The sequence below is a fragment of the Sinocyclocheilus anshuiensis genome, unplaced genomic scaffold (genome assembly GCF_001515605.1).
Source record: "Sinocyclocheilus anshuiensis isolate Anshui unplaced genomic scaffold, SAMN03320099.WGS_v1.1 scaffold456, whole genome shotgun sequence".
Lineage (NCBI taxonomy): Eukaryota > Metazoa > Chordata > Actinopteri > Cypriniformes > Cyprinidae > Sinocyclocheilus > Sinocyclocheilus anshuiensis.
Genome location: NW_015557074.1, coordinates 251,734 through 278,797, shown reverse-complemented (window position 1 = coordinate 278,797; position 27,064 = coordinate 251,734). Strand labels below are relative to the sequence as shown.

Genomic DNA, 27,064 nt, shown 5'->3' with positions numbered 1-27,064 from the left:
TATATATATATATATATATATATAATCAAATATTTGTAACGTATGTTACACAAAGAAAATGCATTAAAAAATGCGAAACAGGAAATTGTATCGCAGACGTAATTATTTGCTACAGTCTCTTAAAATATCATATAATTTGACCTTTTTATGTCAAGTTGAGGTTAGTTCACGTTGTAAAATGTGAAGTTGTGCAACTCCCTCCCCCATTACAATTTTTGAGAGTCTCCAAATTCAGTCTTTTTTGGGTGCAATAATCACTCGAATAGTAACACAGCTTAAGAAATCCCGAAACATCCCACAGACAAATCCCATATATATGGACCATCATATCACAGAGCACTAAAGGTGTGCTCTTTTTACATGGAGCAGAAAGAAACCAGTAGAAACACTATCAACCATATAGAAACGCCCTTAAAACCACTCAGAACATGTTAGCACCCACATAGCAACACCCTGGTAACCTCAAGCACCCTGGTATTACGAGAAACAAGCAGCACTCCCGATTTTCTTCAGAAAGTATGAAAATATAGTCTCTAACATCTAAAGACTGCATATTCAAACGTTGACTTGTTTTACACATGCAACAGGCTGCTATTAACGACTTTAGCCGGTATTTCCACATAGTCTGACCTTGTATGTGACCTGTTTATAGACAGGGAGTATCCCGTGCTAATGTGTGGGTACAGGGCTCAGCGCACTCCTCTTTGTGCAAACACACTTCAAAGAAAACCACAAAAAAGACACACATTGCTGAAAGATGCACGATCGTTATCTTCGTCGCTTTCAGTGTGGGTGTTGTTACGTACAGCTTTTTTGATTATTTCCTATAAAGCCTCTGCCTGTGACAGCGTTCGCGTTTTACAAATAAGCCAGCATCATTTGTATAGTGTTTTCACAGCAGCGTTTTTCAGATGCTGATCTTGTGCGAGTTGGTGTTGAGTGTCAAAACAAAACTGTCAGGTCTCTAACCACCCTTTTTCTGTAGCCCGTAGCTCCGGTGAAGCCCCCAGTGGTAGCCGAGTGGGGATCAGGAGTGACTCCGCGTCTGGATCCCGACACCATCTCGAAACACGTTAAACAGATGGTGGATGTAAGTGAGAAACGTGTTTATTCCCACTTTTAGGGCCAGTTCCTTAGTGTGACACTGCAACGGCCAGTTCCTGGCTGTCCACTCTCACTTCCTTAATAGCGTGTAGGCCCTTCAAGACCAAATGTCACAGGCTGATAATTTTAGAAGTCAGTGTCTTACATTAAAGATCACAATGATTTTGTTGCCCCCTACAGTCTATCATGAAGAATTATGATTTGAACATGGACGGCTACATTTCTCTGGAGGACTTTGAGAAGATCGCTGCAAATTTCCCTTTCTCTTTCTGCACACACGAGAGCGATAGGTGAGACGAGGTCTTTTACACTCTGATAGATGTGACAACAGGGTTGTGTTAATGACAGAAATGAAAGTGATATATTTACAATTTCGTTTAAAAGTTTGGGGTCGGTTTTGAAAAGAAGTCTTGTATGCTCACCAAGGCTGCATTTATTTGATCAAAAGTCATTTATTTGGTCAATATTGTTACAATTTAAAATCATTGATTTCAATTTTATTATATATTAAAATGTTATTTATTGCTGGGACACAAAGCTGATGCAAAGCAAAGCCGATTTCAGAAACTTTAAGAAACATCATCAGTGTTGAAAACAGTTGTGCTGCTTAATATTTTTTATGGACACCAAGATACATTTTTATCAGGATTCTTTGATGAATAGAAAGCCACCCCCCCCCCCAAAAAACAACAACAACAACAACAAATAAATAGATAAAATAAAAATAAATAAATACTGACCCCAAACCCCATAAATTTCTTCTATGATGAACATATTTTCCATTTCTGAAGTCAACTTATATATATATATATATATATATATATATATATAAATATAAACAAGCTCATTAAAAGGCTGAAGTGTAAGCTGGTATTTAAATAAATTGATTTTTTTTATTTTATTCAAAAGCAGTTGAAGTGAAGTTTAATTTGCCAAATCAAAGTTGGTGAGTGTTGTGAAACCAACATGCAGGAAGCCATTCTGTTGTCATGTGACAAAGAAAAACACAAAACAGGAAATATCACAGACGACCCCTCTAGAACTTTGAAATTTCAGAGTAACCATTTTATGGCAAGGCGAAGCTAACTCTGGATATTATTTATTCAAAATTCTAGGATATTGAAAAATACCCTTTACAGTTTAAAGATTTATCATTTTAAAATTTGAGTGTAAAAATGTCATGATATATATATATATATATATAAATAACTTTTTTCCTGTGATTTGTAAATGAATCAAATCAGTTCTCATCATGCTTTGTTCTTTATTTTCAGGGAAGGAGAGATCAGTAGGAAGGAAATCACTTCATATTTCATGCGTGGGATGTCGGTGTGTGCTAAACTTGGCTTCAACCTCCACAACCTTCACAACTTCCATGAGACCACATACAAAAGGCCTACATTCTGCGACACCTGCGGAGGATTTGTGAGTGTTTAAACTAAGGACCATTTCATTTATGTGTTTCTGACTTGTCTTTGTACATTATCTAACTTTTTTCCCCCTTTTTTCCATTAGTTATGGGGAGTCATAAAACAAGGCTACCACTGCAAAGGTTAGAACATACAGTACTAATCAATCAGTTTCCTATATACTGTCACCTCAGGACCATCGTAACCCTGCTGCACCTCTCTCTCTGCAGACTGTGGAGTAAACTGTCACAAGCACTGTAAGGATTTGGTGGGAATGGAGTGTATGAAGAGGCTCCAGGTGACCAGTAGCTCTTGTCCCTGCACCCCGGGCCCCGTATCAGGCCTCCACACTAAGGGCAACAGCTGGAGTGAGTTTTTTTCAGTCTTGATATACATCAAGGAAGCTGGCCATTACAGCAAAATAACACCCAAAAGAGTGATCATAGCAGGAACCTTGTACTTAAAAGTACAAGAAGAGGTTTATTTTGCAAACTTTTGACTGTGTACTACTATACCATTTATTTATCAAATGAAATACTGATTTGAGAACCATTTTATTGTGGGCCAAAAGAGAGACCATGGGGTGATGATGAAATATGAAACTAGCACAGCTAAAGGAAATCCAACACACTCTCATGTCAATTTGTTACTATTTAAAATTTTGACGAACATTTTCAAATTCACAGATTTTCATTTTTACATTTTCGTACAATCTGCTTATACAGTCTGGTTTGGAGTGGACCTTCATGCTTGCTAAAAACTGTACATTTTTACATGAATCAAATCATACGAAATTGCCATCTTGTTACGTTATGTCATGAGATTGAAATTGGTTGCCAGGAACAACTGTGAATTATGTTTTAGAAGTCATTTAAAAAAAGATTATTGTATTCCACAGCACCTTCTATTAAAGCCTACTTATGTTTAAAACCCCTATGAAATAGCTTGATGAAGCCAGGCTAAATGTGAAATGGCATACTAGCATACTTGTCTTACTATTTCTGCCATGTAAAGGATGCTACTATGCTATTGTTCAATAAACTATTTAGTGCTGTCAAAAGATTAATCGGATTAATCGCATCCAAAATAAAAGTTTTTGTTCACATAATATATGTGTGTGCACTATGCATATTTATTATGTATATATAAATACACACGCATGTATATATTTAAGAAAAATATGTTATGTTTATATATTAAATATATTTTATATAATATAAATTATATGAATATAAATATATACATGTAAATGCATGTAAATATTTTCAAAATATATACTGTGTGTTTGTATTTATATATACATAATAAATATACACAGCACACACACATATATTATGTAAACAAAAACGTATTTTGGATGCGATTAATCGCGATTAATCGTTTGACAGCATTAAAACTATTTAATGGGGATTTTAAGCATATAAATATGTTCCCACTGAAAATTCCAAAAAGAAAAAGTGCACAGATGATGCACTTAAACAACCGAAAAACGAAGCATGGAATGTTGGACACTTCATGCACTCAACTGTCACAGCTTTAATTATTATATTGAAGGGGGAGGGGCTATCAGACTCCAATTATGAATGACAAAATAACCTTATATAATTCATACCCTACCTACATGGTTGAGAACATAGCATATAAGTGCGTTGTGCGTCATTTGGGATGCAGCTACAAACTATTACTTGCTACTTGCTTTCGATTGTAAATGGTATTGTTATTCTAGAAAATATCTGGTTGGAGAGAAGATTATGTCGTGCAGAATGTCATCAATACTCTTGGTCTGAATTCACCATTTATGAATATACTAGCATCAAAAGCCATACAAGTTTTAAAAGAAATGTTAAGCTGGCAGATGACTTATTGGCTCTTAACCTGTTTCCCGACCTTTCAATCAGGTTCTGAAGAGGAAACATTTGTCTTTCCTAATGGAAACGGATCTGAACACTCCAAGGGCCAAACTTCATCAGACAGCGACGCAGAGGCGGCCACACTGTCCGACAGATCCACTCAAACGGACCCAGGAGTTTGGACACCGGTGGCCAAACGGAAAGATCGTCTTCCTTCCCAGAAACAACATCCACCCCTTGAAAAGGTATTGCCATAAAACAACTTACATAAATTCCTTACATTTTTTCACAGCGAGTATGGTGGATATATTCATAATATATTGCATAGAAAGCTAATTTGGTGAGGAAGACTGGGTAGCATACACTACACTTTTGAGACTAACGTTACCTGCCTGCCTTATCATCCCAGAGCGCTACGCTACCAGCAAGGGTGCGAGGTTCATCTGCCCCTAGTTCTCTCCTACAGGAGAAAATGGATGAACTGAAGCTGAACAAAGATAAACGAAAGGAACCAGACTGAACTAGTCTGTGCATGTGGCCGTTTGTTTGTGTGTGGTGGAACAGTTAAATACACTGGACAGAAAAGACTGAAGAACATGTCCTCATCTTTCTCGCCAACTGTCTTGTTCTATTGTCTTCAACAGATTGTTCATGACGTTCATTAAATGTGATGAAATTCTAGCCAGAAGGGATTTTATTTAAGGAATTACAGATGGCCTGCTCCCTCAGGGCACTTTAAAACCCTGTCGGTGGATCCGTACGGTAAGAACTCTCTATGCACCAGCGTCAACTGCCAGTGAAGACCAGATCGATGGACTTCACATCTCCACAAGTACTCAAAAGTGGACTGCTACATCTTCGAACTCACCACCACTCGTCTTTATACGAGTCAGACGGACTTTCTTACCTTTATCACGAAGAGTGAGGTTCAGTTCGACGGAGTACAAAACTGTTGCCTTAATATTCACACTGATGGAAAATATACACTGTGACCAACTGTATTGAACTTGAACAGCAAGAATGTACCTCCTCTATTAAGGGATGTGATTTTGGTGCTGATATAATACCCACAATGCATCACTGTGCCTTATGCAATGAACAATTCATTGAGTAGGAGACAAAGGGTGTTATATCACTGTTTAGATCAAACAATAGTCCTGTCTCAGTTCAAAATGCTCACAATCTGCTTTGTTAGTGCTCGTGTCCATTCGGTGTATTAGAGTATGAGCATTAGTGAAAAAGAGCGGGAGTGAATTGTTTTTCTAATATGTTTTCTGTTAGATCTTTTGTTGTCAACTCCAACTTGAATGTCTGTTTTACTAAATCTTGAGTCTAGGCTATAGATTTTTATTTATTGAGGAATGATAAAGCTTAAGTATTTTCCATAAAGCACTGCCTGATGTGATTAAAATATAAATGAAAAAGCGATTGAGGTGTTTCATTGGTTTCACGAGTCTGGCTATAACAACACTATTGTAAATCATGTTTGAATTTTTTTTAGAGTCACGGTGATGTTTTATAATTTAATTCTCAAAGCAAAAAATGGATTGGACAGGACAGAACAAATAACATCATTAAATATGAACTTAACGGTTCCGAAAAAAAAAAAAGCCTCAACCAGGATGATCATCATTCAACACTCTTAAAAACGGCTAGCATTTTGTATTATCAAGACGAATTAAACTTTTTAGTTCTCAACGCAACATTCTGCATCTTCTCGTCTTGTGTGGGTGCGATGGCAATGAGTATATTAAACACTGAACAACTACAATTTAAACAAAAAACATGCTTTTTACTGTCACGTCTTAATGTGTTAAATTAAGACTCAAAATAGTTGATACAACAAACATCTACAATCCAAATTAAATGGAATTTGGTTAAAACAATCAGTGCTGACAAAGCATCTCACAGTTTCTACACCTGCAGGCTGTTTGTGGTACTACAACTAGTAGCACCTCGCAATAATAATATCTTTCACATATACTAGATGAAATCAGTCATCTCTCTACTCTTATTTCAAACGCAGGGGTTTGGTTGTACTAACTAGTATAATTACATCAGGGAAGTTTACACCGAGTCATTTAGTTCAATCGACAATCATTGACATAACGGTCAGCTTACTATGTCTTGGAAAATATGCAAATGGTTTAACAAGAGAAAGAGAAAGTACGAAAGAGAAAATAAATGAAATGCTGGTAGTTAAAGTGGAAGTATGTATTTTAAGTACAGAAGCTTTAACATGGTGTCTGTGATAGCGGAGGTGATGTCAGAACGTACTTCCTGTTTACTGTGAGCCGTGTGAGCTCTGGCTTCCCTGCTGTCCAGAGTAATTCCCATATTGACCGTAGTACTGGTTCTGATTCTGATAATACTGCTGCCACTGCTGTGCATAATGGAGAAAAACAGAACGCATCAATAAAGGAACAACTTTTACTGCTTCCACATATTGATCTTTATGAATATAGTCTTACATTTCAATCATCTGATCTAATAAAACAAAATGACAAAATGTGTTTAATGTTACAGGACCAAAAAAAGATTATACAACACATTCAAGTAAACTCTATCAACAGCTGTGGCATGCAGACAATTATGAAGTCATTCAGTTTATAAAAAAAGGACAGAAAATGCATATACAGTAATGCACTTAGAATCTAAGTCAGAAGGTTTAAAAGTACAAAGCTTGTATTTTTGTTGCTCAAGGTTATTCAATAAAAGGTTTGACCTGTCAAGTTGTCTAAATTTTTCCATTTAAGATGGAACTACTTTTCTAGGTCGATGAAATTACCTTTGTAATTAATGCAGGTGGAATGTATGGAACTAACACACCACTATGTAAACACTGACTGTTATATCACATTATTATTATTACTGTATGTCACTTCCTAGTTTAATCATATGGAAACCAAGCCAAAATAATTAGGTTTCTTTTTCCTAGATGGTTATGAGTGAAACGATTTGCTACAACAGACAAGCTTGGTAATCGATTCCATAACATCAGACTCAAGCTTGTTCAAATACTGTTTAAATATGGTCATATTTATAATAATAATAAATACATTAGAGAGAACCAGAACAAGTGGGGAAATACAGAAAGAAAAATACAGTTGTTCAGTATTGTCGAATGTTTTTAAAGATGATTATGTTAGTATCTAGTATTATAGTATCTATAAATCTGAGGCAAGCACTTTAAAACCGTTATTGACAGAAATGTAACCTTCTAAAACACAAAAATTTAAAATATTCATTTTTTAAAATTGAAAATGCGACAAAAATTGGAAAAACATGACAGAAAGTAGAGGGAAAATGAACGAACAAACAACAGGAATATACCAAAATCAAACACAAATATATCAATAAACATAGAATGTGTACAAACATATTCCACAGCCTTTCAGCATATGAGAGAAAAGTTTATTGAAAAACAGTAATAATAATATACAGTTGTAACATATGAATATAGTACAGAGTCAGACACATTTCTTGTAACACTGGTTGTAATGTAATATTTTCAGTAATTTTGGTTAGAGTGAAAAAGTATGGAAGCGGAAGCATTACTAGTAATAATAATAAAATGAAGAAAAAAGATATGTAAATAGATAAATAAATAATAATGATGATGATAATGATATTAAAGTTTGAATCCAAGAATGTTTAGTGTAAGAAAAATAACATAAGGAGATATATCTTTCTTCTATTTTCAAAAGAAACAAAAGTTTTGGTTGAACTGAAATATTTATTACTAGGGTAGTGATGAATTGTTTTTAAAGACTTCTTTTTCTTCATTACAAAATCAAAATTTGTTGGCCACTGCCCATACCTTCTGAAAATTAACATTTGGGTAGAGTGCTGACCATCTGCCGTAAGCTTTAGTAATTGAGTTCTTATTACCAGTAATACAATTTCTCAGAAATTGATTCATTCATTTATTGATTGATTCATCCCTCCAGAAGTCTGAGATCCGCTAGTCAGCGACGCCTCGTGGTACCATCACAGAGAGGCTCAAAATCACTTTCCAGAACATTCTCGTTCACCGTTCCTGGCTGGTGGAATGATCTTCCCACACCAATCCGGAATGCTGAATCCCAGACAATTTTCAAGCGACAGCTGAAAACTCATCTCTTTAAACGCTACTTCATCTTAAAAAAAAAAAAAAAAAACATTTTTCTTTCTCTTTATTTATTCCTTCCCTTTCTAGCTTGTACTTATTTGAACAATGCCTAAAACTTGGTATTACAAGCACTTCCAGTGTCTGTTTGCCTCTTTAAGAAGAATCGCTTTATGCATTCCCCAATTGTAAGTCGCTTTGGATAAAAGCGTCTGCAAAATGACTAAATGTAAATGTAAATTTATATCGACAACACTAAACCCATGTATAGATAGTTGATGCATATTCCTATTTTGTAAAATGTTACCAAGAAAAGCAGATTAGAAGCTTTCAAAACTGTTATTTGAGAAGTTATCAGTCGTCAGAGCAAAAGTTGTTTTTAATCATAGAACATTCCTCGTAACTCACCTGTTGATACTGCTGATTGTAGTTCTGCTGGTTATATGATTGTCCAGATCCTCGATTGTCATGGTCACCTTGCCCATAATCTGGGTATTGGTTGTAGTTATAGCCTTGGTTGTAGTTTCGCTGGCTATAGTTGCCCTGGTTGAAGCCTTAATTGTAACCCTGATTATATAGCTCTAAAAGAAATGTGGGAACAAAACAAAAACACATCTGATGAAGACATATGTCTGTCACAGATACATGGCTGTGTACAGACTCACTTGGTTATATCCCTCATTCTTATATTGTAGCTTCCTCCAGACTGCTGCTGTATCCATCTCGCCCGTCTGTGATTCCATCCCCAGCGGTTCTGATTGTCGCCACCACGGTTATAACCTGACAAAAGCAGAGCAAGAAATACACTAATGACAGACTTTTGAATTAGTCGACACCCTAATAAGGTCAATTCACCTCCCCTGTAGCTTCCTCCAGGTCCTCCTCTGTTCTGACGGCCTCCTCTCGACCCTCTGTGGTTGTTGTACCGCTGGAAGCCGCTTTCATGTCTACGGTGTCCGCCGTTATCAAAGCGTTTCTCAGGAGGAGGCCCAGCCTTCCGGCCCTCCTCATTGTACCGTTTGATTAGCTCATTAGCCTCTTCTCTTTGCGGTTCAACGAAGGTCACTTCATCCTGAAAGTCTACAACCTCTGGCAGCACAAAGTTGGCTTCAATGCCATGGAAAGGGGAAAGAAGCTGGGACAGATCACACCACCAGAAGACACTAAAAGAAACTTGATAAAATTCTGACATCACAAAATATTGCTAAAAGAAGATGGGAAAATGATGCAAGAAAGACATATCAAAAGTGTAAATCATGAACAATACTGCAAACCAAGTGCAACCTCAAAAACATGTTTGGAAAAAGGGACGTGTCTATTTACAGTGGTGGTCAAAATGATTAGAACACTATTATCTTTTGCTGTAGGAAATATCAGTTTACATTTCCAAACATCCATTTTGCCATTAATTGTAATAATCCAGTGAGATTTTTGTTTGCACAAGGAGTCCGACAGTAGCCAGTGCTCCACACAGAGATCTGATCTCATTATCATCCAGTCTGTCTGGAATGACATGAAGAAACAGAACAAACTGAGACAGACTAAATCCAGAAGAACTGTGGCAATGTCTACAAGATGCTTCAAGAGACTGTAACGCTCTTGTGTAAAAATGCTGTAAGATTTTTCTGTCAAAAATAATGTCAGAAATAGATTTTCTTGATCAATTAACTTCTATGAACTAAATGAAATCAACATTTGGTGTGACCATCCTTTGCGTTTAAAGCAGCTTTTGCCCTCGGTGCACTTGCACATAGTTTGGCAGGGAGGGTTCTTGAAGCATCTTGGAGACGTTGCCACAGTTCTTCTGGATTTAGTCTGTCTCAGTTTCTTCACATCATTCCAGACAGACTGGATGATAATCAGGTGCCAGTCGCATAAACCTAGACTAATCTATGCTTTTATGTAACTGAATTAAAAAAATTATGACCAGTTTTAAAGAAAAAAATTGGGTTACTAACTTGTAAGACTAGTCTTAACCTTTTATGCAACTGGGCCCAGATGTCTGTGTTGAGCACTGGCTGTCAGACTCCTCGTGCAAACAAAAATCTCACTGGATTATTACAATTAATTAATGTTTGTAAATGTAAACCGATATTTCCTACTGACACACTACAGCAAAAGATAGAAATAACTGACTTAAAACCATTATTAGCTGGTGAAAATACTAGTGTTCTAATACTTTTGGCCACCACTGTATTGTGACTAAAAGGTATTAGTATGAATTCTTATTTTTAATGATAATGCACTTGCTTGGTTTGCAGCATCTCATGTATCATTAAGACACAGAGGTGAGGGTGGGATGATCAAAAGGATCCAATCAAACTGAGGACAGAGGTCCTAGACATAAAGCTGGTTTCTTTGATGAAGTAGTATGTGCTTTAAAGTTTAATTACAAACCAAAAAGCAAAAGTGAAAAAAATCAATTTTTCTGATTTCTATTGTTTTCCATAGCAGCGCTCCAGCTTTCATTTCTAAAACAGCATGATCAGGTACATCCTTCCCTTCCTCATGAGTTTGCTTAAACGTTCGCTCTTTTAAATTCTCGTCCGTGTGACAAATTACAACAGCCTTGCGTTGAAACCCTTCAAAAGGACACATTTTTCGTCTCTGGGCTGATGAAAAAAATCAATTTTTCTGATTTCTATTGTTTTCCATAGCAGCGCTCCAGCTTTCATTTCTAAAACAGCATGATCAGGTACATCCTTCCCTTCCTCATGAGTTTGCTTAAACGTTCGCTCTTTTAAATTCTCGTCCGTGTAACAAATTACAACAGCCTTGCGTTGAAACCCTTCAAAAGGACACATTTTTCATCTCTGGGCTGATCCATATACATTTGTCTAGCAATAGTGAAAAGAAAGAAGTAAAAGCTGTTCATTATTGTTTCTTTTGTGTGGCTTTGCTTTTCCCCGGAGGAAATCTGGAACCCTGCAATGAAGTGAGAGTGGTTTTTCCATTCTTTACTGTACCTACTGATGAATCTTTACAACACTTACCTTACACAGGTGTTTTTCAGGACATGGACGGGACAAAAACCTTTCTAGGGACCCTTAGTTCTAAACTGGCCATATTTTATTTATTTATTTTTTAATTCTGTGAAACAGCAAGAAAATATAACAAACTTTTCAGTCGTGATTACTGGACAAAGATTTTCAGAAATATTAATGTTGAATATTTTCCTATATATTTTCCAAACCCTTGGACACACAAATTTATATGACTATAATTTTTTGTCAAAAGAATAAAATTTGAACCATTACTTAATGGATACTTGCTTAGGAAAGATTACTCTTTGTTCCCTTTGAAAACAGTTAAAATTTTGTAACAGTTAAAAATGGTCACAAAGAACAATATTTAACTCATTAAATATTTGAAAGCTTAATTTTCTAATTTGAAGTCGACATGAAACGGAAATTACGAACATCTGTGATCATATGTCATTGTGAGGGGGACATTTTATGTGTTTATGTGTAGTAATTTTGAATTATTATGGAATACCATGCCCACAAAATCAAATTATGATGATCAGATTTCAGAGATAATTTTATCACCACCTTTTGCAGAGTAAACAATGTACCACAAAGTTAAACTATGTTCCTTTTTTTCTTTCTTTTTTTGCAAGAAATTAATGAATTGTTGCACTGGCAAAACACCATGAGAAAGAATAACTTGGTTTACAGTATTTTATTTTATTATAATTTTACCAGTTCTCACTTCTCAAGAAAAAAAATATTTAAAATTCTCAGATTTTTCCATGTCCATGGGAACCCTGAATGTTGTCTAGCTCATGTACAATAACCGGTTTAACTGTAAATTCAATTCAACACAATAACTACACTTCTTAAAATGTAATGCAAATAAATGTCACCTATACACAAAATATTTCAAATAAAAGTTAAGAAAAAAGCTTTCCCATTCTAAAAGGGTCTCCTTCACTTACCTTTGACTCATGCGTCTCTTTGTGGTGCTTCAGGTCTATAGACAGACATCTGCAATATAACAAAGAGTGAAAAATTGAAGGGGGTCTGAATACTTTCCGTACCCACAGTATATCACTTACCTGAGAATACTCACAGACTCCATAGTTTGAGACATGCGACTCTACCAACCTTACAAACCAGCTATGCCCTGAAAAGCCAAGAAGCCACTTACTGAAACAAACACAACAACAACCCACAGGATAATAGAGGTCTATTTAAAACCAAATCTATTTCTTTTATAATTAGTACAGCAACAAAATGTGTTTTCTTACTCACCGGGCTGAGATTACTTGCCTCTCAACATCTTAATACAGTCTTGGGCTACCAGTACATTATCAGAGAGGCTCACAGAACAATTCAATGTAATTGGAAATGCAAGATAATGAACATGTTTGACATTAATAACTTTTCTGACACTGCAATACACAACATTCAATCAAAAGCTGCTTCTTCTACTCAATCATATCGTGGCCTCCTGAAAGATAAATAAATAACAAATTAGAAGAAAAACAGAAGAGCTCATTCACAGTTGTCTTCACTGGGAATCATAGGAATGTGTTTGCAGTACCTGATCCAAGATGTAGTTCCATCTTCAATCTGGATCATTTGGTTCAGGCACTGAGTGGCCTGCTGAATCAGGATGTCCTAGCGCCCAGAACAGTTTCACTGGCGACGCAATCCCATCACCTAAGACCATAACAGAACCATAAAAAAAATCATAACAGTTTTTTTTAAACAATTTCCACTCATGTTAAAAAATTTGGGATCGGTAAGATTTTTTAAATAAGTCTCTTATGATCACCATGTATTTGATCAAAAATAAATGAAAAACAATAATACTGTGAAGTATTATTACAGTTTAAAAAAGCATTTATTTAGAACAGAAATCTTTTGTAACATAATAAATGTTTTCACTGTCACTTCACAATTCAATGCATCCTTGCTGAATAAAACTTTTTAAAACGTGAATTTTAAAAACTTTTTAATTTCTTTCTTTTTTCAAAAAACAAACAAACAAAAATCTGACTGCGCCTAAACTTTTGAAGAGTAAAATATATATTTTTATACAATTATTTACATCACACATTTATAAATAAAGTAAAAAAAAAATATGTTCCATTCAATTGCACTTGTTTTTGGACCCAAGAACATGATTTCTTTGCAATTGTGAACCATAAATCCTACCTTCATTTTCTCCATGATGGCGTTTGTGCCCAGGATGTTATATTTCTTCTCTGGGTTCATCTCTGCATGCTTAGTGGCCCATGTGGTTTTACCGCAAGCAGGAAGACCAACCATCATCAGTATCTACACAAAAGTGATATTCTCTCGACTGCACACATTTATTTGAGACCATATATGTGAACCTGGACCACAAAACCAGTCATAAGGGTCAATTTTTCAAAATTGAGATTTATACACATGAAAGCTGATTAAATAAGCTTTCCATTGATGTATGGTTTGTTAGGATAGGACAATATTTGGCCGAGATACAACAATTTAAATATCTGGAATCTGACGGTGCAAAAAAATCAAAATACTGAGAAAATCGCCTTTAAAGTTGTCCAAATGAAGTTCTTAGCAATGCATATTGCTAATCAAAAATTAAGTTTTGATATATTTACGGTAGGAAATTGACAAACTATCTTCATAGAACATGATCTTTACTTAATATCCTAATGATTTTTGGCATAAAAGAAAAATCGATAATTTTGACCCATACAATGTTTTTTTTTGGCTATTGCTAAAAATATACCCCAGCGACTTAAGACTAGTTTTGTGGTCCAGGGTCACATATATAACCACTCAAAAGTTTAGGTGACCTATGTTTTGTTAATGTTCTTTGAAAAGTCTCTTATGCTCACCTAGGGTGAATTTATTTGATCAAAAATATAGTAAAAATAATATTGTGAAATATTATTACAAATTAAACAACAACAACAACAACAACAACAACAAAAAAACTACATTTTAAAATGTAATTTATTTCTATGGCAAAGCTAAATTTTCAATAGTCTTCAGTGTCACAATATCCATCAGAAATCATTCTAATATGCTGATTTGACGCTAACAAAACAAAACATCTTACTGACCCAAACATTTTGAACGACAGTGTATCTATCTACTGTAAGATTTTGTCAAAAATGTCAAATAAGACAACGTTTGTCTTAAAGATGTTACATAAAACTTCACTGCAAAAGCAAAGTGAAACAATCTAATGCTCACACTAACTGTATGGAGCTAATCAGGAGAATTTACCTCACAATCAGATTGATTGGTGGGACCAACAATTCCTCTGACCCTGGTCTCTATGTTGACGGCCCCAATCAAAGTGTAGCCATCTTGCAAAAGAAAGAATGGTTCTGCTCGCTGGCCAAAGTTAAACTCAACAGAGCAGTTCTTCACAAGGACGTGAGGATACAGTGCACGACCAGCCAGTTCTTCTTTAGATACGTGAAATGCCACATCAAGCCACTTCCCGTTCTTTGAGAAAGCCATTTCCACCTGCTCATGACTGTCAAAGTCCTGCAAAAGACACATAGGAGACTATATATTTATGTCAACTACTTTATTTAGGTAGTTACATGTTTGTTATTTTGGTTTTCTTTCATTATTCTCTCGATTCCAAAACCTAGTAAGCTGCCTACCTAGACAGAAGGCATCATACAGTAGGACCCATCCCAATGCAGTTCAATCAAACTAAAATTAGAGCATTTTATATATTTTTATTTTCAGAGTAGGGTGTCATGTTGTTAGCTTAGCAACATGCTAATGCTAAACTCAATTAGAATCTATTTGTGCAACACCTGAAACTGCGGCCTATGTAGTCCGTTCTTTATCAGTCACTTATAGGTGTTAAGATGATAGATAAGATGATGACACAAGGTATGGTCACATTCACTGTTGCTTGACAAATTTCAGAGGAGAAAGAAAGTGCTTGACGATGAATGATACCAAAAAACAACAACGATGAAATAAACATCCAAAGCTATTCTGCCAGTTAGCAAACAAAGCAATCCTAAATAAGTGCTTTCCAAATAGCCTCTTTGTTTTATTTATCACTTTATAATATTCAAGTGATGTTTTATACAAAACTGGCTGATACTACTAGAATGAGTGCTTTGTCCATTGCGGATCTTCAGTTTTGCTTTGCGCTACGAATCTCTGCCCACACAGAGATCATTGCCGAACAAAGAGGCTCACAGTGCTGTAAATTTGTGTGAATGTTAATCAAATTTGAAACCAATGCAAAATTCACATAGTATAATTTCTTAACCACCAGAAGTCTATCAAGCAAAATTCTTCATGACTTGATTTTATATGAGAAATTTCAAGTAGTGGTAAATGTGACTGCACCTTTATCTTGCAGTATACAGCAAAAGTTTGACCAGGTTTTGCAACAGATACAATGATTTAACAGATTCCAGAATAAAAGTAAGAATAGCCCTCACAACATAACATCCAATGACATCACTTTCACCAAATTTCTCTCTGTAATCTTCAAATTTGCAACAGGTAGACTTTTTTCCCTGTTCCGCCATACCCAAAAGAGAACGCCTCCTCTCCTGAAACAAAGTAATTCCTTTCATAAGAACCTAAAAAGATCATTTCTATAAACCAACCCATGTGAGTGTACTTGTGATTCCTCACCAAGCTGTGTGCTGCAGGAATCCAGAGACCACCCGACTCTCACGACATGAGGGTCAGGCTCACTGCAGGGAAGATGCTTGACTGGTACATACTCCATAACCTGGAGACAAAAACCAAGATTATGTAAACTATTAAATTGATTTGAAAGTTAAAATGATAGTTAACCCAAAAATGAAAATTCTGTCACTGGGAATCACTCACCCTCATGTCGTTCCAAACCCATAAGACCTTCGTTTATCTTCAGAACACAAATTAAGATATTTTTGATGAAATCCCAGAACTTTCTGACCCTCCAAAGACAGCAAAGTATTCTCATAGCTTCATACAATTACAGTTGAACCACTGATGTCACATGGACTATTTTAACGATGTCCTTACTATGTCTCTGGGCCTTGAACGTGTCAGTTGCGTTGCTGTCTATGGAGGGTCAGAAAGCTCTCGGATTTCATCAAAAATATCTTAATTTGTGTTCCGAAGATAAACGAGGGTCTTACGGGTTTGGAACAACATGATGGTGAGTAAATAATGACAACATTTTCATTTTGGGGTGAAATATCCTTTTAATTAAAGAGAAACAACTAATCTGAACTACTATTCAAAAGTGTGGGGTAAGTAAGATTGGAAAGAATTTAATACTTTTATTCAGCAAGGACAGATTCAATTGATAAAATTTGACAGTTAAGACATTTATAATGTTACAAAATATTTTTATTTTGAATAAATGTTGTTCTTTCTATTTATTAAAGAATCCTAAGATAGTATCACGGTTTACACAAAATATTAAGCAGCACTACTGTTTTCTAGGGATGTAATGGCATTCATTATCAATATCGTGGTATCGCGATAGCAAAACTGTCTCAATCTTATCATGGTCACATGACGATATGAAACGTCTCTAGGTTACGTATGTAACCATGGTTCCCCGAGGGAACGAGACGCTGCGTCGAGATTCGCTTTGGGAACGCCCTTGCGTGACCGCGTTCTGAAGCACGTGTCAAATCAGTCCAATGGAGCAGCGAGACTGTGGTGGCGAGTCCACAGTCTCCTCTGTCTCGACACTCATCACCTCTACCTCCTCGGAGGAAGATAGATGAAGTGCCTGGCTCTCTCTCCGGGGGGAAGAAACCGCAGCGCGGGCTTCCGAACCCTGAGAGAGAGCCGCAGATCTAGCGGGTGAGGACCGAGAAAAGGACGAGCCCGTCTCGGATCCCTCCGCTAAATCCACTTGCGATCCCCACGACAACAGTCTGCGCTGTGCCTCAGCAACAGCGGGACCGCTGCCCGCGGGATCGCGAGCCTGGCCGCTCTCATCAAACACGGCCAAGCGAGAGCGGAGCGTGCGCAGCGAGAGCAGCTCGCAGTCATGACAATCAGCCCCCTCGAGAGCTGACCGTGCATGCTCCGCTCCCAAACAAACGACACACAAATCGTGTGTATCCCCTGCCGTCAGATATCGTGGGCAGGGAGGAACACAGCGTTTGTACTGCCGTTCGCTCGCCATAGACTTTCTCATTGTTTTATATATATATATATGAGTGCTTGTGCGGACAGACAACAGTAAATAGACAGACACATACACAGAGCGCTACTGAAGAGCAGAAGCTGGTTTGCGCTCTGCCGGATGCGCTTTTATGCTTTCTGGTGCTTACGACACCTCGCTCGTGACGTCTCGCTGCTCCATTGGACTGATTTGACACGTGCTTCAGAACGCGGTCACGCAAGGGCGTTCCCAAAGCGAATCTCGATGCAGCTCGAGTTCCTGAAGGGGAACAATAGGTCTTCCAGGCAAAAAGTGTAGTTTTTAAAATAGATTTAAACTTCTTATTCTAACATAAAAGGTCTTTAAAGATGTGTTTTGGGCCATTATGCTTTGGCACAGTATCTGTCAAACGAAATAAAACCGAAAGCATAATATGGCTTAATCCCTTCGTCAAGTCTGTTTTCGCTGCACGTTTCAAAGCGAAGTTTCGTTTCGTTCAGGCGATCAGCTCGTGATACGGTGTTTTCCGCGCCTCAGAACGACTCCGTTCACAGTGAATGCAGTGAACTCGTTTATTGCATGTGCTGTGAGTTTAGCACGTGTTTGGAAATTGCATCAGTGACACTGAATACTGAATAATGGCTGCTAAAAAATTGGCTTTGCTATCTGAGGAATAAACTACATTTTAAAATATACCGAAATAGAAAACAGTTATTTTAAATTGTAATAATATTTCACAATATTACTATTTTGAACAAATAAATGCAGACTTGGTAAGCCTAAGAATATAAACATGAAAAAAGTATTATCAACCTCAAATTTTTGAAAGGTAATGTACATTACCTTCAGCTCATAGCACACGCATCCCTTGTTTACACCATACGTTGCTCGTGCTCCAGACCATAGGTAAGCAAACCCCTCAATGGTTAAAGGACAGCCACTGCAACGGTCCTGAGAGACTTTGAAGTGCAAGTCACAGTTATCTGTCGAGGTTTACAGAGAGAATTCCATTATTATTACTATTATAGAGATATCATAAATCATAATTACACAAAACAAGCCCTCACACGTACAAGTGTCAATGACCATTAGTGTGCCATCAAAGTTTTCCTCATCCTCTTCAGCAGATGGCAGAGGTGTGCCGGACCTGTGATAAAACGTAGAAAATCACAATGTAAATGTAACAGCATTTGTTAGTGTGCATTAAGTCAAAATGCTAATGGTGATATAGGATTAAAACAAAATCACTGTGGTAAATTCACCTCCTGTCTTCACGGTGTTCATAATAGCTGAAACCGTGGCTGTCATCAAAGCGCCTCTTGTGGCCATAATGTGCATGTCTGTCCTGTTCAGTCTTGATCTCTGCATTCTGCTGGCTCTCCAGATCTTCCCATTCACTGCCAGGGGCCGGTCGCTGCTGTTCTTGTTGCTCCGTCTTTATATCATCCTCATTTTTCACCTTTACTGGTGCCACTTCATGTCTTGTTAAACAATAAATATTCAATATAAAGCAGAGGTTCTCAAACAAGGGGGCGAGCAAGCTATGCCACAGCAAACTTCCAAAGGGGCCTTAAAATGATTTAAAACATGACAAAACAAGGATTAAATTATACGAAAACAACTGAAATTAGTAAAACATATAGTAACTACAAAGTACATTAATAAAAACTTTTGGAAGTTGGACATTTTATAATGAATATACATATTGCTAATTAAGCCAAGCTCTAAAATAATTGATCAGGCATTGTGAGTAAAAACTTATAAATCGTTAACCTTAATTCTTCTAGAAAATCACAAACAACTGAAAGAGATCTAGGCCCGGGGTCAAATATGTTTGTTAGCAACAGAGGGCCTCAGAGTCAAAAAGCTTGAGAATGCAATAAAGTTAATAATCCAAGATAGTGATTTCCCAATCAAAATTTGGGCAAAAGGCAAACTTTTATTAAGTTTATGATTATAAAAATAATAAAAAAACATGTAGGAAATGCAACTGCTAAGCTTTATATAAATCTGCAATAATGAAATAACACAATAATTTTACCTATTTTACCATGAAGTGGAGAAAATTGTCCTCATTTGTAAGTCGCTTTGGAAGCGTCTGCTAAATGACTAAATGTAAATATATTAGTGGTAGACTGATATGTTGCCAAAGTCGATATTCAGCAGTTTTTAATGAGTGACATCAGCCTTTGTGTTTTTCTGTTTGGTCAATAAGTGTCGGAAGCCGGATTAAAATTTTTATTATTTGTATTTGATTTAATTTGTATTATTACAGTGCCGTGAATATGCAAATTGGATGCAGAGAGGAGAGTTCTGCTGTCACTCGATACACAACGCCGGCACACTTTAAATCCTTTGATTTCACACTACTGTATGCTATGTTGTATACAGTTGGCCGCTGTTATATTCACTGTGTACTTTATGTAAAATTAGAATTACTTGGTCTTCATTTGAGAAAATATGACTTTACCAGATTACTGAGTGCACTTTTGGTTACTGTGTTTACTTCCTTTTATTTGTGTTTTTAAATGTGTCTTTATTTGTGAAAACTATAAGATAATAGAATGTGAAAATAACAAGCTATTTTTCATATTGATTCATTTTCAAATGATTTATTCTAATTCAGTAAACATTATGTAAAATGCATAAAACTTCACTAAAGCATGTGTTATTTGATACCTTTAAACTGAAATCTATATCATATATATTTTGGCTTTTTTTTCAGTCATCGAACACCCTGCTCTCTAAGAATCTTAGAAATCTACATCATTTGACTGCTAACTCGTAATTACGTTTACATGAACAAGATTCACAAAATTCAAAACTGCTGATGAAATGCATTCAAACCCACAAATGGCAGTTGCAGTCTTACCCTCTTTGCAGATTGTCTCAACGGTTGCCTGTTGTACATCCACAGTCTCTGCTTTATTTTCATCTTTAGAGACTTCAGAAACCCTGGGGTATATATAAGAGCCCTCTTTCTCAGCAGCCATCTGCCCTCGGTCAGAACACTCATCATTCCCAGCCTCTGCAACACCTGTCACAGGCAAACAAGCAATGAGATCACAAATGTTTAGGCTGAGTGCGATTTCATTTTCATTAGTCAAAGCATGCATCAAATGATCTTCATGCATGCAAACTCGATTACCTGCTTCTGTCTCATCATTGCAGGTGGGTTCCTTTTCAGCCTCCAGAGCCGCCTGCAGCCGCTCCACCAGATCCACTTTGAGGCCTAGGGTGTCCAGCCAACGCTTCTGCAACTCCTCTTTCAGCTCATTCACTTTCAGTTTCTTCTGCATGACATAGCGAGAAGCTCTCGCTCCTAAACCTTCCAAAATGAACTATGGTTGTGTCAAAACATCAATATATGCTGATGCATATCCACATCTGTGTTTTAGAACATGTTAGCTGATTTTTAGCATCTGTCTAAACTGGTCACTAGCTGACTGATTCAAAAACCAGCATAACAACCTTGTTGCTGATCCAAGTTGGTCTCACAAAATGACCAGCTCAGACTTGCTAGAAACCAGTTATCATGTTTCAAAAACCAGCAAAGCCACTTTAGGACCATGTAATGGCTGGTTTGTGGCTGGTCCAAGATATGGTCTATCAGCTTTAATCAGTTAATAACCAACTTGGACCTACTAATGACATGGTTAGACCAGATAGAAACCAGCTATCAGTTTCCAAAACACAGCTACCAGTTTAAACCGACAGTGTGGGACATTTACCCAGCTAATTTGCTAAATCATGTGCACACATAAGTTGTGTAGTAAATGCATTGGCAAACAGGCACATCTACTGCAATTCATTAAATGCATTCACATTATGATGTGATATGAGAAATGACACATGCACATGTCTGTTTTGTCAAGCTATGAGGTATGTTATGCCAGCTAATGTTAACTCAGCTCATGTAAATGGACGTGCATTTCTCTAATGCAAATTCTAAAATGTCAGTTAAAAAGGTGTCATGAGCTTACCATAGCACAAGCTCTTGGTTAGTTGAAGGAGAGTGTTTGACAGCGCGGGCTTCAGTACAAGGCAGCAGAAGACATACCGAGTGTTGTCCAAAGTGTTTGAGTGCTGCCACCTTCTGGACACATATGGAATATACTGATAATTCAGTCACTATGCATTCCTTTAGTATTCAGTTTATTATCAAGCCCAGTCAATGTCTACTGATGTTACTCTTTTTTAATCCACTTCTACCCAATAAAATGTAATATGTGCATTTGTAAAGAAATGTAAATATTTTTGTTGGCAAAACTAAAGTGTCTCGACTTAAGCACATTAGTGATTCTTTATGAAGTGCATGAAACATTACACTGTCAGGGTTTCCCAACCAGGGGCTAGTGAAGGAAGTGCAGGGGATTTGTAAACTGATGAAAAGCTAATAATTAATTAAATGTTGTTGTTTTTTTTAAATTACACTAGTTTATGCTTTGTGGCTTCTCAATGTTCTGTAATTATAGTCTATATTGAAGGATCTAAGGATCCTCACATGCAAACTCTGTGTGTTGCTTCAAGAGAGCAACCATACATTTGTTTTTTTACTTTCTTTCTTTTATTCTTCATTTATCATTTAATCATTCCATGTAATCACATAGTAATTAATAGTAATCATTATAGCCATTTATATACTCACTTAATAGATTCATTAATCGATTATTCTTTATATTATATTATTACTTTTTATATTATTTTTCCATTGTTGTTTAGTCTTAACACATCTTAGTCTTAGGTTTCAAGGGATGTTTGTCTTCATGAGTGATAAGAGGGAATGTTTATGGAAATTCAAGGTTTATGTGATGTTGTGAAGCAGTAATTTCCATTGCTTTTGCCTGTGACATAACACTTTGCTCTTTTTTTATCATAAACACTTTGTCTCCTGCGTCTGCTCTTCACTGGCTGAGTGGCTTTGCTCGGTCAACTTGCTGGCTGATAGAAGACTTAGAGTTAGAGAGAGAGAGAGAGTTAGAGAGAGAGAGAGATAGAGAGAGAGTTAGAGAGAGAGAGAGTTAGAGAGAGAGTTAGAGAGAGAGAGAGTTAGAGAGAGAGTTAGAGAGAGAGAGAGTTAGAGAGAGAGTTAGAGAGAGAGAGAGTTAGAGAGAGAGTTAGAGAGAGAGAGAGTTAGAGAGAGAGTTAGAGAGAGAGAGAGAGAGTTAGAGAGAGAGAGAGAGAGAGAGAACAGTGTTGTAGATTATGCCATATCAAATATAAGCCCTTCCCATTTCAGTGCATTTACCGTCAAAGCCCAGTCACCCCTGTCTGATCACCGCCAGATCAATCTTCTCATTAAAGGGGAAAACAGCAAATCAAGGGAAATTCATAAAAAGCCAATTCATCTACATAAACTCAAAACACCATATAGATGGACTCGTAGTGCTGCTGAAACATATATTAAAGTATTGAAGTCAAATGAAATAGTCAATTCCATAACACTGTTTAACAATTCAACATATGATAATAATTGGAAAGGAATAAATTTAGCAATTAAACATATTAATGACATTTTTGAAAATATAGCAAAAAAAGGCTAATTTAAATGAAACTGCCACATATAAACACAAAAATAGAGCTAAACAAAAACCTTCTGAAAAGTGGTTTGACCATGACTGTAAAACAATAAGACAAGAGCTACGATTCATTTCCAATCAAAAACACAAAGATCCAGTCAACTCAGAATTACGCTCAAAGCACTCAGAACTTCTGAAACAATACAAAAACACACTGAGACAGAAGAAATTGGATTATTATAACAACACACTTCAGAAGATGGAAAACACAATTGATCAGGGTCAGTTCTGGAGCATGTGGAACAGTCTAAACAATACAAAGCCACAAGAACTAGCTATACAAGATGGTCAAATTTGGAAAGATTATTTTGAGAAGCTCTATACACATCAAACTGACCCTCTGAATAATCCCAACCAATTAAAAGTTCTTGAAAAATTGAATGCTCTTGAATCATGTATCAAAAACAACCAAAATCCACTAGATTATCCAATAACCCAACAACAACTTGGTGGAAAACTGAAATCCCTCAAATGTAAAAAATCCTCTGGCCCTGACAACATAAAAAATGAGATGCTTAAAAACAGCTCTCCTGAATTTCAGACTGCAGAGAGAGAGAGAGTTAGAGAGAGAGAGAGAGAGAGAGAGTACAAACAAGCATTGTACAAACATAACTACATATACCCAAACATGTCAGGGGTATATAGAAAGAAAGAAAGAAAAAATGTATTAAACATAGTTCGTATAGTATTTCAAAACTGCTCAAGCTTTTCAAATGAATGATATTTCCATTTTTAAATTTAAGTCTGTAAATACAGAATTTTGTGCCTTGAATACAATGAAAACTGAACTACTAAAACTTTCGCATGTGATTATTTAAGATTGCCATTTCACAATTACATAATATTTTCACAATTGTAATACATTCAAGATATATATATTAAAAAAAAAAAAAACAAGCATCAGAATATTTCACTTTATTTTACAATCATAAATATACACCCATATACACATGCCATATTAAACACAGCAGTCTTTTAATGTAATGGGGATTTTCTTGCAGGACACAAAGAGACGGCTCTCTGTTTCCTATATCGAGGAACACATCCATATTTACTATATAATATGGAATTTGTCATTCAAGTATCGAGAATTCAAGTGCATTTTCAAATCATTAATAAATGATGAATGCCCAACTCCATCAGCATATTATATGAAGAAAATGTTATGAAATAACGTCCAAACTGATGAGCAGAATAGTAAGCGGTAAAGCGTTGGCAATGGTTTAACAGAGTCATCAAATAACTAGAACTTTCAATTGAAAACAGCATCATCCAACCAAACAAATAATGAATAGGAGGTGTTATACTGGTGGCCAGTCACCCAATCACACACAAACTCTCTGTTCCTTCCTCGTTTATATAACCTGGGGTTTCCTTGTGTGTGTGTGGGATGGCTGAACCTAGACTTTGTGTGTGTATATATGGCAGTGCTGCACCACTACTGATATGTTCTCATAAATCAGTCTCTTTGCCCTTATTAGAAAGGGCGTATTTTAGTGATGCATATTGTTACTTGGTAGTTGGAGCCGCTGGGAGGGACAACAGAAGTCTATTAACCTCTCTGATCTGGGCATCCAGTGTCTCTGTGGCTAGTGCAAGCTCTCCTAGTTGTGTCTGAAGACTGTTAATGGTTTGTGCGAGCTCCTCTTCCTTGCGCCTGGAGTTGGCGGCCTGACGGCTGTACTCAAGCACCATGCAACCTCCGCCGATGATGAAAATGATAGCCTCACCGAGCAGCTCTGCTCCGAGCTCCGCAGCTGCCTCTTCATTCAGAGGATTGATGGTGGAGCCACGGAAACCCATAATTCTCATCTTTGTTCTCATCTCGATCCAGTGATATGCTATGGAGAAAACAAGAGGCACCACACACTGAATTACCCGAATTACCTATTTATTTCAACAATCCACCGTAAAAAAAAAAAATAAATAAATAAAAAGGTTAAAGGGGTCCTATTATGCTCTTTTACAAAGTCTTGATTTTGTTTTGGGGGTGTACTAGAACAGGCTCTCATACTAGGTTGTTCGAAAAACACATTATTTTTCACATATTTTACATTATTACAACACCTCTCTCCCCAGTCTGACATGAACGGCTCGAATAGTTCCTGTATCAAATGAAGGCCCGCCTTCTGAAATACGAAATGTGCTGTGATTGGTTAGCTGGGCCAGTGTGTGTTGTGATTGGCAGCACTCGGCGCTTGGTCGGGAAATGTCATGCCCCTTACCATAGCCGCCTGCGAGCTTCAGTGTAAATATTGCATCAAAATCAAATCAATTTGAGTGCGATTTAAACCCGGATGATTGTAACCACTTTAAGTTCGTCTGCCTTGGGAAAGCTAGCGTGTCTCCGACATAGTGATAACACTCGTTGCCTTCTCTAGTGCAGCTCAACCAGGTCTCGCCCCATTCGTCAGTATTTGTGATATCACAAATCCCAGAAAATATGCCTTGTAGTCCAAACAATTCGGTCGTTGTAGTTTTTGAAAAGTGATTTCTGTTAAATAAAATATCTCCTTTTGAAGTGGACTTTGAACTTTGTAACTTTGCAGATCTTTTTTATGCTCAAACAGCAACATTACAGACTAACTAAAGTTGAAAAAGTGAAAAAGCATAATAGGACCCCTTTAAGACACACTTTGGTTTTACCTTCATGCTCGTGGTAACCAACATAACAGAGATTACAGTATAAAAAACATACGATTACAAACAATAACAATGTTAAAAAGAGACTACTATATGAAAGCTATAATATTAAAAAAAGAGACTAGCATGTAAAAAGTACAATATTAAAAAATATATATTAAAAGAGACTAGCATTTAAACATGATATTATATAAAAAAAAGAAGAAATAATTGATTTAATTATCATTACATTATCTACTTCTGCCTGAAAATTCAGATATATAGCATATTGTACAAACAAGGCTACATATAACCAAAGAAAAAGCTTGTATCAGACATAGTTGATATTGCTCTCATATTATATATACATTTATTAATAAATAAATGAAAATGTATAATATATATATATATATATATATATATATATTACTTTATAATATTAAATGTGACCCTTTGGACCACAAATCCAGTCATAAGTAGCACATTGTATGGGTCAAAATGATCAGTTTTTATGGTATTTTTTTTATATTTTACAGACGGTAAATTTGACATCGTTCTCTCTTCAGACAGCTGTTATCAGTCTCTCTCGATTTTTTTCCTTTTATTGAAAGTCATGAAAACACTATCGTGGAGTTTTTCTTTTACTATTTGAGCAACTGGGAATGCAAAAAATATATTTGTGGTGCTCTCCCATTCACTGCTCTTCAAGTTAACCCAACTATGACGACTTCCGCTGCTGAGAAACCCGAAAATGTGAAAAGGGTCCATTCAGTAGATTTCAAGCAGCAAAAGGCACTTTCAGTTACTCGCTGTAACCTCAATGACAGTTGAGTCCCACCCCTTTAAGCAAACCCGAATCTCATTTGTCTCAATGGAACCTTCTTTCTAGCATCTCATTGGTCTCTGGGTAAATCTGTAGTTGAAAACACCCAATGACAACATCGCAGTAGTCGTGATTGGCTAAATAGCACATACAAGCAAACGGCTATTGGCTGCGCCTACAGACACAATTATCATATGGACTGACGTCACATCGTTAAACACGAACAACCAAAAGCCAGCCTACCTTGAGCCGGAGGAAGGCAGATATAATTCTTAAAGAATTCACTTCGCCGCGCGCCTGCTTTTATCCTGTTAGCCACTGGTTTGCTCAATTGTCTTACGCCCAGATAGAGCAGCTTTGCAATTGGAAAGGCACCGACAACCATCTTGGCGGAAAATGCGTCATCTGAGGAGGCGGGAGGATAAGCACGTCATGTGGACGATGCTCTCGCGTAATATTAA

The 27,064-nt window shown here is 36.6% G+C and overlaps 2 protein-coding genes and 1 pseudogene across 6 annotated transcripts in view; 1 reads left to right on the top strand and 2 right to left on the bottom strand.

Annotated features, from left to right (window-relative positions):
- The window catches only part of LOC107676755 (RAS guanyl-releasing protein 1-like), a 24,447-nt gene extending 18,656 nt beyond the window's left edge, over positions 1-5,791 (top strand). For 4 of the 5 annotated variants that reach the window (XM_016471427.1, XM_016471431.1, XM_016471426.1 and 1 more), the window contains 7 exons: positions 986-1,090; positions 1,285-1,394; positions 2,379-2,529; positions 2,620-2,656; positions 2,744-2,881; positions 4,412-4,608; positions 4,773-5,791. In XM_016471427.1, the coding sequence (XP_016326913.1) occupies positions 986-1,090; positions 1,285-1,394; positions 2,379-2,529; positions 2,620-2,656; positions 2,744-2,881; positions 4,412-4,608; positions 4,773-4,883 (849 nt within the window). In that variant the 3' untranslated portion in view covers positions 4,884-5,791. The remainder of the gene's footprint in view (positions 1-985; positions 1,091-1,284; positions 1,395-2,378; positions 2,530-2,619; positions 2,657-2,743; positions 2,882-4,411; positions 4,609-4,772) is intronic. The other variant, XM_016471430.1, reaches the window with a different exon arrangement.
- Positions 5,792-6,500: 709 nt separating this feature from the next.
- On the bottom strand, positions 6,501-21,624 carry LOC107676749 (heterogeneous nuclear ribonucleoprotein U-like protein 1; annotated as a pseudogene).
- Positions 21,625-24,564: 2,940 nt separating this feature from the next.
- Positions 24,565-27,015, bottom strand: opa3 (outer mitochondrial membrane lipid metabolism regulator OPA3). Its single transcript, XM_016471415.1, has 2 exons — positions 26,847-27,015; positions 24,565-24,999 (listed from the first exon to the last, which is right to left on the bottom strand). The coding sequence occupies exons 1-2, from the start codon at positions 26,986-26,988 to the stop codon at positions 24,668-24,670; spliced, it is 474 nt and encodes a 157-aa protein (XP_016326901.1). The 5' UTR covers positions 26,989-27,015; the 3' UTR covers positions 24,565-24,667.
- Between the last annotated feature and the right edge of the window lie 49 nt (positions 27,016-27,064).